The sequence below is a fragment of the Salvelinus namaycush genome, chromosome 1, assembly GCF_016432855.1.
Source record: "Salvelinus namaycush isolate Seneca chromosome 1, SaNama_1.0, whole genome shotgun sequence".
Classification (NCBI taxonomy): domain Eukaryota; kingdom Metazoa; phylum Chordata; class Actinopteri; order Salmoniformes; family Salmonidae; genus Salvelinus; species Salvelinus namaycush.
This window is the reverse complement of record NC_052307.1, coordinates 83,773,433-83,788,762: the sequence shown is the minus strand read 5'-3', so window position 1 is coordinate 83,788,762 and position 15,330 is coordinate 83,773,433. Positions and strand designations below refer to the sequence as shown.

The window sequence follows — 15,330 nt, the reverse complement described above, 5'->3', positions numbered from 1 at the left end:
CTCAGGGTAAAGACTATATAGATTGATGTGTCCTCTCCTCAGGGTAAAGACTATATAGATTGATGTGTCCTCTCCTCAGGGTAAAGACTATATAGATGATGTGTCCTCTTCCTCAGGGTAAAGACTATATAGATTGATGTGTTCCTCTCCTCAGGGTAAAGACTATATAGATGATGTGTCCTCTCCAGGGTAAAGACTATATAGATTGATGTGTCCTCATCCTCAGGGTAAAGACTATATAGATTGATGTGTCCTCTCCTCAGGGTAAAGACTATATGATTGATGTGTTCCTCTCCTCAGGGTAAAGACTATATAGATGATGTGTCCTCTCCTCAGGGTAAAGACTATATAGATTGATGATGTGTCCTCTCCTCAGGGTAAAACTATATTGATGATGTGTCCTCTCCTCAGGGTAAAGACTATATAGATTGATGTGTCCTCTCCTCAGGGTAAAGACTATATAGATTGATGTCTCCTCCTCCTCAGGGTAAAGACTATATAGATTGATGTGTCCTCTCCCTCAGGGTAAAGACTATATAGATTGATGTGTCCTCTCCTCAGGGTAAAGACTATATAGATTGATGTCTCCTCTCCTCAGGGTAAAGACTATATAGATTGATGTGTCCTCTCCTCAGGGTAAAGACTATATAGATTGATGATGTGTCCTCTCCTCAGGGTAAAGACTATATAGATTGATGTGTCCTCTCCTCAGGGTAAAGACTATATAGATTGATGTGTCCTCTCCTCAGGGTAAAGACTATATAGATTGATGTGTCCTCTCCTCAGGGTAAAGACTATATAGATTGATGTGTCCTCTCCTCAGGGTAAAGACTATATAGATTGATGTGTCCTCTCCTCAGGGTAAAGACTATATAGATTGATGTGTTCCTCTCCTCAGGGTAAAGACTATATAGATTGATGTGTCCTCTCCTCAGGGTAAAGACTATATAGATTGATGTGTCCTCTCCTCAGGGTAAAGACTATATAGATTGATGTTTCCTCTCCTCAGGGTAAAGACTATATAGATTGATGTGTCCTCTCCTCAGGGTAAAGACTATATAGATTGATGTGTCCTCTCCTCAGGGTAAAGACTATATAGATTGATGTTTCCTCTCCTCAGGGTAAAGACTATATAGATTGATGTGTCCTCTCCTCAGGGTAAAGACTATATAGATTGATGTCTCCTCTCCTCAGGGTAAGACTATATAGATTGATGTGTCCTCTCCTCAGGGTAAAGGACTATATAGATTGATGTTTCCTCTCCTCAGGGTAAAGACTATATAGATTGATGTGTCCTCTCCTCAGGGTAAAGACTATATAGATTGATGTTTCCTCTCCTCAGGGTAAAGACTATATAGATTGATGTGTCCTCTCCTCAGGGTAAAGACTATATAGATTGATGTGGTCCTCTCCTCAGGGTAAAGACTATATAGATTGATGTGTCCTCTCCTCAGGGTAAAGACTATATAGATTGATGTCTCCTCTCCTCAGGGTAAAGACTATATAGATTGATGTGTCCTCTCCTCAGGGTAAAGACTATATAGATTGATGTGTCCTCTCCTCAGGGTAAAGACTATATAGATTGATGTGTCCTCTCCTCAGGGTAAAAGACTATATAGATTGATGTGTCCTCTCCTCAGGGTAAAGACTATATAGATTGATGTTTCCTCTCCTCAGGGTAAAGACTATATAGATAGATGTGTCCTCTCCTCAGGGTAAAGACTATATAGATTGATGTGTCCTCTCCTCAGGGTAAAGACTATATAGATTGATGTGTCCTCTCCTCAGGGTAAAGACTATATAGATTGATGTCTCCTCTCCTCAGGGTAAAGACTATATAGATTGATGTGTCCTCTCCTCAGGGTAAAGACTATATAGATTGATGTGTCCTCTCAGGGTAAAGACTATATAGATTGATGTCTCCTCTCCTCAGGGTAAAGACTATATAGATTGATGTGTCCTCTCCTCAGGGTAAAGACTATATAGATTGATGTGTCCTCTCCTCAGGGTAAAGACTATATAGATTGATGTGTCCTCTCCTCAGGGTAAAGACTATATAGATTGATGTGTCCTCTCCTCAGGGTAAAGACTATATAGATTGATGTGTCCTCTCCTCAGGGTAAAGACTATATAGATTGATGTGTCCTCTCCTCAGGGTAAAGACTATATAGATTGATGTGTCCTCTCCTCAGGGTAAAGACTATATAGATTGATGTGTCCTCTCCTCAGGGTAAAGACTATATAGATTGATGTGTCCTCTCCTCAGGGTAAAGACTATATAGATTGATGTGTCCTCTCCTCAGGGTAAAGACTATATAGATTGATGTGTCCTCTCCTCAGGGTAAAGACTATATAGATTGATGTGTCCTCTCCTCAGGGTAAAGACTATATAGATTGATGTTTCCTCTCCTCAGGGTAAAGACTATATAGATTGATGTGTCCTCTCCTCAGGGTAAAGACTATATAGATTGATGTTTCCTCTCCTCAGGGTAAAGACTATATAGATTGATGTGTCCTCTCCACAGGGTAAAGACTATATAGATTGATGTGTCCTCTCCTCAGGGTAAAGACTATATAGATTGATGTGTCCTCTCCTCAGGGTAAAGACTATATAGATTGATGTGTCCTCTCCTCAGGGTAAAGACTATATAGATTGATGTGTCCTCTCCTCAGGGTAAAGACTATATAGATTGATGTGTCCTCAGGGTAAAGACTATATAGATTGATGTGTCCTCTCCTCAGGGTAAAGACTATATAGATTGATGTGTCCTCTCCTCAGGGTAAAGACTATATAGATTGATGTCTCCTCTCCTCAGGGTAAAGACTATATAGATTGATGTGTCCTCTCCTCAGGGTAAAGACTATATAGATTGATGTGTCCTCTCCTCAGGGTAAAGACTATATAGATTGATGTGTCCTCTCCTCAGGGTAAAGACTATATAGATTGATGTGTCCTCTCCTCAGGGTAAAGACTATATAGATTGATGTCTCCTCTCCTCAGGGTAAAGACTATATAGATTGATGTGTCCTCTCCTCAGGGTAAAGACTATATAGATTGATGTGTCCTCTCCTCAGGGTAAAGACTATATAGATTGATGTGTCCTCTCCTCAGGGTAAAGACTATATAGATTGATGTTTCCTCTCCTCAGGGTAAAGACTATATAGATTGATGTGTCCTCTCCTCAGGGTAAAGACTATATAGATTGATGTCTCCTCTCCTCAGGGTAAAGACTATATAGATTGATGTCTCCTCTCCTCAGGGTAAAGACTATATAGATTGATGTTTCCTCTCCTCAGGGTAAAGACTATATAGATTGATGTGTCCTCAGGGTAAAGACTATATAGATTGATGTCTCCTCTCCTCAGGGTAAAGACTATATAGATTGATGTCTCCTCTCCTCAGGGTAAAGACTATATAGATTGATGTCTCCTCTCCTCAGGGTAAAGACTATATATATTGACGTGTCCTCTCCTCAGGGTAAAGACTATATAGATTGATGTCTCCTCTCCTCAGGGTAAAGACTATATAGATTGATGTGTCCTCTCCTCAGGGTAAAGACTATATAGATTGATGTGTCCTCTCCTCAGGGTAAAGACTATATAGATTGATGTTTCCTCTCCTCAGGGTAAAGACTATATAGATTGATGTGTCCTCTCCTCAGGGTAAAGACTATATAGATTGATGTGTCCTCTCCTCAGGGTAAAGACTATATAGATTGATGTGTCCTCTCCTCAGGGTAAAGACTATATAGATTGATGTCTCCTCTCCTCAGGGTAAAGACTATATAGATTGATGTCTCCTCTCCTCAGGGTAAAGACTATATAGATTGATGTGTCCTCTCCTCAGGGTAAAGACTATATAGATTGTGTCCTCTCCTCAGGGTAAAGACTATATAGATTGATGTGTCCTCTCCTCAGGGTAAAGACTATATAGATTGATGTCTCCTCTCCTCAGGGTAAAGACTATATAGATTGATGTGTCCTCTCCTCAGGGTAAAGACTATATAGATTGATGTCTCCTCTCCTCAGGGTAAAGACTATATAGATTGATGTGTCCTCTCCTCAGGGTAAAGACTATATAGATTGATGTGTCCTCTCCTCAGGGTAAAGACTATATAGATTGATGTGTCCTCTCCTCAGGGTAAAGACTATATAGATTGATGTCTCCTCTCCTCAGGGTAAAGACTATATAGATTGATGTGTCCTCTCCTCAGGGTAAAGACTATATAGATTGATGTGTCCTCTCCTCAGGGTAAAGACTATATAGATTGATGTCTCCTCTCCTCAGGGTAAAGACTATATAGATTGATGTGTCCTCTCCTCAGGGTAAAGACTATATAGATTGATGTGTCCTCTCCTCAGGGTAAAGACTATATAGATTGATGTGTCCTCTCCTCAGGGTAAAGACTATATAGATTGATGTCTCCTCTCCTCAGGGTAAAGACTATATAGATTGATGTGTCCTCTCCTCAGGGTAAAGACTATATAGATTGATGTGTCCTCTCCTCAGGGTAAAGACTATATAGATTGATGTCTCCTCTCCTCAGGGTAAAGACTATATAGATTGATGTCTCCTCTCCTCAGGGTAAAGACTATATAGATTGATGTCTCCTCTCCTCAGGGTAAAGACTATATAGATTGATGTGTCCTCTCCTCAGGGTAAAGACTATATAGATTGATGTGTCCTCTCCTCAGGGTAAAGACTATATAGATTGATGTGTCCTCTCCTCAGGGTAAAGACTATATAGATTGATGTGTCCTCTCCTCAGGGTAAAGACTATATAGATTGATGTTTCCTCTCCTCAGGGTAAAGACTATATAGATTGATGTCTCCTCTCCTCAGGGTAAAGACTATATAGATTGATGTGTCCTCTCCTCAGGGTAAAGACTATATAGATTGATGTGTCCTCTCCTCAGGGTAAAGACTATATAGATTGATGTGTCCTCTCCTCAGGGTAAAGACTATATAGATTGATGTCTCCTCTCCTCAGGGTAAAGACTATATAGATTGATGTGTCCTCTCCTCAGGGTAAAGACTATATAGATTGATGTGTCCTCTCCTCAGGGTAAAGACTATATAGATTGATGTGTCCTCTCCTCAGGGTAAAGACTATATAGATTGATGTCTCCTCTCCTCAGGGTAAAGACTATATAGATTGATGTGTCCTCTCCTCAGGGTAAAGACTATATAGATTGATGTGTCCTCTCCTCAGGGTAAAGACTATATAGATTGATGTGTCCTCTCCTCAGGGTAAAGACTATATAGATTGATGTGTCCTCTCCTCAGGGTAAAGACTATATAGATTGATGTGTCCTCTCCTCAGGGTAAAGACTATATAGATTGATGTTTCCTCTCCTCAGGGTAAAGACTATATAGATTGATGTGTCCTCTCCTCAGGGTAAAGACTATATAGATTGATGTGTCCTCTCCTCAGGGTAAAGACTATATAGATTGATGTGTCCTCTCCTCAGGGTAAAGACTATATAGATTGATGTGTCCTCTCCTCAGGGTAAAGACTATATAGATTGATGTGTCCTCTCCTCAGGGTAAAGACTATATAGATTGATGTGTCCTCTCCTCAGGGTAAAGACTATATAGATTGATGTGTCCTCTCCTCAGGGTAAAGACTATATAGATTGATGTGTCCTCTCCTCAGGGTAAAGACTATATAGATTGATGTGTCCTCTCCTCAGGGTAAAGACTATATAGATTGATGTGTCCTCTCCTCAGGGTAAAGACTATATAGATTGATGTGTCCTCTCCTCAGGGTAAAGACTATATAGATTGATGTGTCCTCTCCTCAGGGTAAAGACTATATAGATTGATGTGTCCTCTCCTCAGGGTAAAGACTATATAGATTGATGTGTCCTCAGGGTAAAGACTATATAGATTGATGTGTCCTCTCCTCAGGGTAAAGACTATATAGATTGATGTGTCCTCTCCTCAGGGTAAAGACTATATAGATTGATGTGTCCTCTCCTCAGGGTAAAGACTATATAGATTGATGTTTCCTCTCCTCAGGGTAAAGACTATATAGATTGACGTGTCCTCTCCTCAGGGTAAAGACTATATAGATTGATGTGTCCTCTCCTCAGGGTAAAGACTATATAGATTGATGTTTCCTCTCCTCAGGGTAAAGACTATATAGATTGATGTGTCCTCAGGGTAAAGACTATATAGATTGATGTCTCCTCTCCTCAGGGTAAAGACTATATAGATTGATGTGTCCTCTCCTCAGGGTAAAGACTATATAGATTGATGTCTCCTCTCCTCAGGGTAAAGACTATATAGATTGATGTTTCCTCTCCTCAGGGTAAAGACTATATAGATTGATGTGTCCTCTCCTCAGGGTAAAGACTATATAGATTGATGTGTCCTCAGGGTAAATACTATATTGTTTCATGTATTGATTAACCTCTGAAGCTGCTTTGGGTCCGTCCTGTTCTGATGTCGTCTAACTCCTCCCATCAGGGGGCGGTTCCTAAGGGCAACGCCACCAAAGAGTACATGGACAGTCTGCAGCTGAAACCTGGAGAGGTCATCTATAAATGTCCCAAGTGCTGCAGCATCAAGCCACAGAGGGCTCACCACTGCAGGTAGACACCATGACAGAGATGGTATAGATATCTATAGATACACATCTAGACACAGAGGGCTCATCACTGCAGGTAGACACCATGACAGAGATGGTATAGATATCTATAGATACACATCTAGACACAGAGGGCTCACCACTGCAGGTAGACACCGTGACAGAGATGGTATAGATATCTATAGATACACATCAAGACACAGAGGGCTCACCACTGCAGGTAGACACCATGACAGAGATGGTATAGATATCTATAGATACACATCTAGACACAGAGGGCTCACCACTGCAGGTAGACACCATGACAGAGATGGTATAGATATATATAGATACACATCACATCTAGACACAGAGGGCTCACCACTGCAGGTAGACACCATGACAGAGATGGTATAGATATATATAGATACACATCACATCTAGACACAGAGGGCTCATCACTGCAGGTAGACACCATGACAGAGATGGTATAGATATCTATAGATACACATCACATCTAGACACAGAGGGCTCATCACTGCAGGTAGACACCATGACAGAGATGGTATAGATATCTATAGATACACATCTAGACACAGAGGACTCACCACTGCAGGTAGACACAATGACAGAGATGGTATAGATATCTATAGATACACATCACATCTAGACACAGAGGGCTCACCACTGCAGGTAGACACCATGACAGAGATGGTATAGATATATATAGATACACATCACATCTAGACACAGAGGGCTCATCACTGCAGGTAGACACCATGACAGAGATGGTATAGATATCTATAGATACACTTCTAGACACAGAGGACTCACCACTGCAGGTAGACACCATGACAGAGATGGTATAGATATCTATAGATACACATCTAGACACAGAGGGCTCACCACTGCAGGTAGACACCATGACAGAGATGGTATAGATATCTATAGATACACATCACATCTAGACACAGAGGGCTCACCACTGCAGGTGAGGGTTACTCACTGTCTTAAGGTGTCTGCATGCTTCCCACCCGAAACAGGTCGGAACAGTTTGTGCGTACAGTACCAGTCAAAAGTTTGGACAAACCTACTCATTCAAGGGTTTTTCTTTATTTTTATTATTTTCTACATTGTAGAATAATAGTGAAGACATCAAAACTATGAAATAACACATATGGAATCATGTAGTAACCAAAAAAGTGTTAAACAAATCCAAATAGATTTTAGATTCTTCAAAGAAGCCACCCTTTGCCTTTGCATGATGACAGCTTTGCACACTGTTATCATTCTCTCAACCAGCTTCATTAGGTAGTCACCTGGAATGCATTTCAATGAACAGGTGTGCCTTGTTAAAAGTTAATTTGTGGAATTTCTTTCCTTCTTAATGTGTTTGAGAAAATTCAGTTGTGTTGTGACACAGAAGATAGCCCTGTTTGGTAAAAGACCAGGTCCATATTATGGCAAGAACAGCTTATATAAGCAAAGAGAAACGACAGTTCATCATTACTTTAAGACATGAAGGTCAGTCAATACGAAACAATTCAAGAACCTTTAAAGTGTCTTCAAGTGGAGTCGCAAAAACCATCAAGCGCTATGATGAATCTGGCTCTCATGAGGACCGCCACAGGAAAGGAAGACCCAGAGTTACCTCTGCTGCAGAGGATAAGTTCATTAGAGTTACCAGCCTCAGAAATTGATGCCCACATAAATGTTTCACAGAGTTCAAGTAAGAGACACATCTCAACATCAACTGTTCAGAGGAGACTGCGTGAATCAGGCCTTCATGGTCAAATTGCTGTAAAGAAACCACTACTAAAGGACACCAATAAAAAGAAGAGACTTTCTTGGGCCAAGAAACACGACCAATGGACATTAGACCGGTGGAAATCTGTCCTTTGGTCTGATGAGTCCAAATTTGAGATTTTTGGTTCCAACCGTTGTGTCTTTGTGAGATGTAGAGTAGGTGAACGGATGATCTCTGAATGTGTGGTTCCCACCGTGAAGCATGGAGGAGGAGGTGTGATGGTGCTTTGCTGGTGACACTGTCAGTGATTTATTTAGTATTCAAGGCACACTTAACCAGCATGGCTACAACAGCATTCTGCAGCGATACGCCATCCCATCTGGTTTGTGCTTATTGGGATTATATAATTAGTTTTCAAACAGGAAAATGACCCAAAACACACCTTCAGGCTGTGTAAGGGCTATTTGACCAAGGAGAGTGATGGAGTGCTGCATCAGATGACCTGGCCTCCACAATCACCCAACCTCAACCCAATTGAGATGGTTTGGGATGAGTTGGACCATAGCCAGCAAGTGCTCAGCATATGTGGGAACTTCTTTCAAGACTGTTGGAAAAGTATTCCAGGTGAGGCTGGTTGAGAGAATGCAAAAAGTGTGCAAAGGGTGGCTACTTTGAAGAATGTCAAATATAAAATATACTTTGACTTGTGTAACACTTATTTTGGTTACGACATGATTCCACACGTGTTATTTCATAGTTTTGATGTCTTCACTATTATTTTACAATGTAGAAAATGGTAAAAAAATAAAGAAAAACCCTTGAATGAGTAGGTGTGTCCAAACTTTTGACTGGTACTGTAGATCATGACAACATTTTATGCCGTTTTTGTTAGTTTTGGTCTTCGGCTTTCGGTTTTCTTCGGTTGTTTGTGTACACAAAAAAGTTTGCCGAGGCTGAAGTCAGTAATTAAGGTCTACACCCCTTCGTCAGTGATTGGAGGAGGGATTTTTCAATTAGGTGTTTGTTGTTATTCAAGGAGACTAATCAGTTTCATGCTAAACAAAACACTTGAGAAATACGAAACATCTTCGTTGGATGTAAAATCGTGCGACTAAGATCTCCTCGGCAAAACCGTCATTTTATGACCGATTTCTTGAGTTATCTTCTATTCGTTCTGACTTTTTGAGGAAGTGGATACTGGCTACGGCGTCTCTAAATGGACAAACAGTACTATTGGTGTTTTATTCTGAAGTATGTGAGAACACTTATTCAGGTTCACCTAGTCGAGTTCTCACACACACACACACACACACACACACACACACACACACACACACACACACACACACACACACACACACACACACACACACACACACACACACACAGTGGGAGAATTGGATACACACTGACTCACACTCATCTAAACACTGGTTAGGCCAATAGCTTCACTAGTTAATGTCCATGACTCCTTCTAGTGAGGTTCAACGTGTCTTTACCGTCTAATACATTGTGTCACTGCTTGTATTGGCTCCTGTCACCTGGAAGTTTGTACGGTTATACAGTCATGTAATCACACATTTCTACCAGGGTCTTTGTCAAAGGAATTAATGTAGGTTTCCCATCTCTCCTCGCCTGTAGCATCTGTAAGCGATGTATCCGTAAGATGGACCACCACTGTCCCTGGGTCAACAACTGTGTCGGGGAGAAGAACCAGCGCTTCTTTGTCCTCTTCACTGTAAGTACCTGATGTCAAGTCCTACCGTACCTCAGTGTAGGAGGAGTCCTGACTGTACCTGATGTCAAGTCCTACCATACCTCAGTGTAGGAGGAGTCCTGACTGTACCTTCTGTCAGGTCCTACCGTACCTCAGTGTAGGAGGGGTCCTGACTGTACCTTATGTCAAGTCCTACCATACCTCAGTGTAGGAGGGGTCCTGACTGTACCTTATGTCAAGTCCTACCATACCTCAGTGTAGGAGGGGTCCTGACTGTACCTTATGTCAAGTCCTACCATACCTCAGTGTAGGAGGGGTCCTGACTGTACCTTATGTCAAGTCCTACCATACCTCAGTGTAGGGCGAGTCCTTCCTGACTGTACCTTATTATGTCAAGTCCTACCATACCTCAGTGTAGGGCGAGTCCTTCCTGACTGTACCTTATTATGTCAAGTCCTACCATACCTCAGTGTAGGGGGAGTCCTGACTGTACCTTATTATGTCAAGTCCTACCATACCTCAGTGTAGGAGGGGTCCTGACTGTACCTTATGTCAAGTCCTACCGTACCTCAGTGTAGGAGGAGTCCTGACTGTACCTTATTATGTCAAGTCCTACCATACCTCAGTGTAGGGGGAATCCTTCCTGACTGTACCTTATTATGTCAAGTCCTACCATACCTCAGTGTAGGAGGGGTCCTGACTGTACCTGATGTCAAGTCCTACCATACCTCAGTGTAGGAGGAGTCCTGACTGTACCTTATTATGTCAAGTCCTACCATACCTCAGTGTAGGGGGAATCCTTCCTGACTGTACCTTATTATGTCAAGTCCTACCATACCTCAGTGTAGGAGGAGTCCTGACTGTACCTTATTATGTCAAGTCCTACCATACCTCAGTGTAGGGGGAATCCTTCCTGACTGTACCTTATTATGTCAAGTCCTACCATACCTCAGTGTAGGAGGAGTCCTGACTGTACCTGATGTCAAGTCCTACCATACCTCAGTGTAGGAGGAGTCCTGACTGTACCTTATTATGTCAAGTCCTACCGTACCTCAGTGTAGGAGGAGTCCTGACTGTACCTGATGTCAAGTCCTACCATACCTCAGTGTAGGAGGGGTCATGACTGTACCTGATGTCAAGTCCTACCATACCTCAGTGTAGGGGGAGTCCTGACTGTACCTGATGTCAAGTCCTACCATACCTCAGTGTAGGAGGGGTCATGACTGTACCTGATGTCAAGTCCTACCATACCTCAGTGTAGGAGGAGTCCTGACTGTACCTTATTATGTCAAGTCCTACCATACCTCAGTGTAGGAGGGGTCATGACTGTACCTGATGTCAAGTCCTACCATACCTCAGTGTAGGAGGGGTCATGACTGTACCTGATGTCAAGTCCTACCATACCTCAGTGTAGGAGGAGTCCTGACTGTACCTGATGTCAAGTCCTACCGTACCTCAGAGTAGGGGGAGTCCTGACTGTACCTGATGTCAAGTCCTACCGTACCTCAGAGTAGGGGGAGTCCTGACTGTACCTGATGTCAAGTCCTACCATACCTCAGAGCGATGGTGTAGTTGTGGTGTCTGACTATTGCTTACATTAATGTCCAGCGAGTGATGTTCATCTCTCCCAGCGTCTGTGTGGGTAATAACCCTTTATTCACTGTTTTTCTCTCTCCCCCTCTTCCTCTCCACCTCTCTTTCTGTCTTCCTCTCTCTCTCTTTCTCTTCCTCCCGCTCACTTTCCCCTTTCTACTCTCTCCTGTTTCCTCTCTCTCTCTTTACCTCCTTCCCCTGTCCCTCTCCTTTCTCTGACTCCATCATTACCCTCTCTCCTTCCCCACTCCCCCCTTCTCTCCTCCTCCCTTCTCTCCTCCTCCCTTCCCCACTCCCCCCTTCTCTCCTCCTCCCTTCTCTCCTCCCTCCAGATGTACATAGCTCTGATCTCAGCCTACGCCCTCTGCCTCAGTTTCCTACAGTTCTACAGCTGTGTCCATGACCAGTGGAATGGTAGGCTACTGTTTACTTCTACATTCACTGTGGTAGGCTACTGTTCTACATTCACTGTGGTAGGCTACTGTTTACATCTACGTTCACTGTGGTAGGCTACTGTTTACGTCTACATTCACTGTGGTAGGCTACTGTTTACTTCTACATTCACTGTGGTAGGCTACTGTTTACTTCTACATTCACTGTGGTAGGCTACTGTTTACTGCTACATTCACTGTGGTAGGCTACTGTTTACGTCTACGTTCACTGTGGTAGGCTACTGTTTACGTCTACATTCACTGTGGTAGGCTACTGTTTACTTCTACATTCACTGTGGTAGGCTACTGTTTACTTCTACGTTCACTGTGGTAGGCTACTGTTTACTTCTTCATTCACTGTGGTAGGCTACTGTTTACTTCTACATTCACTGTGGTAGGCTACTGTTTACGTCTACGTTCACTGTGGTAGGCTACTGTTTACGTCTACGTTCACTGTGGTAGGCTACTGTTTACGTCTACATTCACTGTTGTAGGTTACTGTGTTTCTATGTTTAGTGTAATGGTAGGCTACTGTAGGATAAGGGTACGGCTAAGACTATAAGAACTGGTCATCTAGTACGTTCGGAACAGAGAGTAAAAGGAGCAGGTTTCTGGGCACGGAAGAATAGACTCAAGGCATAATGTACAGACAAGGGTATGGTAGGACGTGAATACAGTAGAGGTAAACCTAGGCATTGAGTGACGATGAGAGAGGTATTGTCTCTAGAGACACCATTTAAACCAGGTGAGGTCACCTCATGTGTGGGAGGTGGAACAAAAGGGTTAGCTAAGGCATATTGAGCAGGGCTGGAGGCTCTACAGTGAAATAAGACAATAATCACTAACCAAAATAGCAATGGACAAGGCATATTGACATTAGGGATGCGTAGCTGAGAGATCATGGGGTCTAGTGAGTAGCTAGGTGGGCTGGAGACACAGCGATTCAGACAGCTAGCGGGCCGGGGCTAGCAGAAGGGCCTTAGGGGGACGTCGCGACGGAAGAGTCTGTTGTAGCTCCCTCGGACGGTTACGTCGGCAGAACAGTCGTGACGGATCGGCAGGGCTCCGTGTAGTAAAAGGGTCCAGGCCAATTGGCAAAATAGGTATTGTAGCCCAAGGAAGTTGGCTGATGGACCTCTTTAGCTAACAGTCCGATATGCTCTGGACAGCTAGCGGGCCGGGGTTAGCGGATGGGCATTCAGGGGACGTCGTGATGGAGGAGCCTGTTCAAAACCCCCTCGGGCGGGTAGACCAGTTGTGAAGGATCGGCAGGGCTCCGTATCGGCAGTAAAAGGGGTCCAGGCCAATTGGCATTGTATCCCAAGTAGTGGCTGATGGACCCCTTCAGCTTGCCGGGAGATGGGCCTAGCACAGGCTAGCTCCAGGCTAATTGGTGCTTTCTTCGGGACAGAGACGTTAGCCAGGGGGTAGCCACTCGGATAGCAGCTAGCTAGTTGCGATGATCCAGGTGAGAAGATTCAGAGCTTGCGGTAGGAAACAGTATATGTGGGGAAGAAGAGTCCAGTGTGCTCTGGGTTGAATCGCGCTGTGCAGACTGGCAGGAGTTGTCCGGCTAAAGGTTAGTTGATGAGTTAGTTAGCTGGCTAGCTTCTGGTTTCTTAAGTAAATAAAATATCCATACCACGGGTGAGGAGGGTTGCAGGAGAGTATGTTGGAGTTGAGGTTTAAAAAATATTTAAAAAAATAAATGTGAAGAAAATGGAAAGGAAAAAGATATATACACGGGACAAGACGAAGATGCATGACTGCTACGCCATCTTGGATATGATGAAATAATGATAATAATGATGATGATGAGCATGATAATGATGATGATGATGGCGATGAGGATGAGGATGATTGATGATGAAATGATGATAATAATGATGATGATGAGCATGATAATGATGATGATGATGAAATAATGATAATGATGGTGATGATAATGATGATGATAATGATGTTTATAATAATGATGATATTGAAGGTAATTATGAAAGTGATGATGATGATGATGATACATTTGATTTTAAATTATTCTAAATGTTAATAGAACCTTTATAATCAGAGGATAAAATAATGACACCCCTCTCCTCCTCTGTCAAAATAATGACACCTCTCTCATTCTCTGTCAAAATAAAGACACCTCTCCTCCTCTGTCAAAATAATGACACCCCTCTCCTCCTGTCAAAATAATGACACCCCTCTCCTCCTGTCAAAATAATGACACCCCTCTCCTCCTCTGTCAAAATAATGACACCTCTCTCCTCTCCCACAACTCCATCTCCCAGAATGCACTGACTTCTCTCCTCCTGTGGCGGTGATGCTGATGATCTTCCTCTGTCTGGAGGCCTTCCTCTTCCTCACCTTCACCGTGGTGATGTTCGGAACGCAGATACACTCCATCTGCAACGACGAGACGGTGAGGCACCGAGCGCGCCACACACTGTGGTCGTCACACACCGAGCACGCCACACACTGTGGTCGCCACACACCGAGCACGCCACACACTGTGGTCGCCACACACCGAGCACGCCACACACTGTGGTCGCCACACACCGAGCACGCCACACACTGTGGTCGCCACACACCGAGCGCGCCACACACCGAGCACGCCACACACCGAGCACGCCACACACTGTGGTCGTCACACACCGAGCACGCCACACACCGAGCACGCCACACACCGAGCACGTCACACACCGAGCGCGTCACACACTGTGGTCGTCACACACCGAGCACGCCACACACCGAGCACGCCACACACCGAGCGCGCCACACACCGAGCACGCCACACACCGAGCACGCCACACACCGAGCACGCCACACACCGAGCGCGCCACACACCGAGCGCGTCACACACCGAGCACGCCACACACTGTGGTCGTCACACACCGAGCACGCCACACACTGTGGTCGTCACCACTTAAAGGAACACTTTAAGGTTAACAGCAGTGGTGGAAAAAATACTCAATTGTCATACTTGAGTAAAAGTAAAGATACTTTAATAGATAATGACTCAAGTAAAAGTGAAAGTCACCCAGTAAAATACTACTTGGGTAAAAGTATTTGGTTTTAAATGTACTTACGTATCGAAAGTAAATGTACAAGTACTGTTGAAGTCGGAAGTTTACATACACTTAGGTTTTTTCAACCACTCCACAACTTTCTTGTTAACAAACTAGTTTTGGCAAGTTGGTTAGGACATCTACTTTGTGTGTGACAAGTAATTTTTCCAACAATTGTTTACCGGTTATTTCACTTATAATT

General features: G+C 43.4%; 1 protein-coding gene across 1 annotated transcript in view; it reads left to right on the top strand.

The window, feature by feature from the left end:
- LOC120053394 (palmitoyltransferase ZDHHC7-like) overlaps window positions 1–15,330 on the top strand; it is a 65,898-nt gene that overhangs the window by 46,061 nt on the left and 4,507 nt on the right. The window contains exons 6-9 of the mRNA XM_039000521.1: window positions 6,473–6,597; window positions 9,961–10,057; window positions 11,962–12,043; window positions 14,352–14,482. Of these exons, the coding sequence (XP_038856449.1) occupies window positions 6,473–6,597; window positions 9,961–10,057; window positions 11,962–12,043; window positions 14,352–14,482 (435 nt within the window). The remainder of the gene's footprint in view (window positions 1–6,472; window positions 6,598–9,960; window positions 10,058–11,961; window positions 12,044–14,351; window positions 14,483–15,330) is intronic.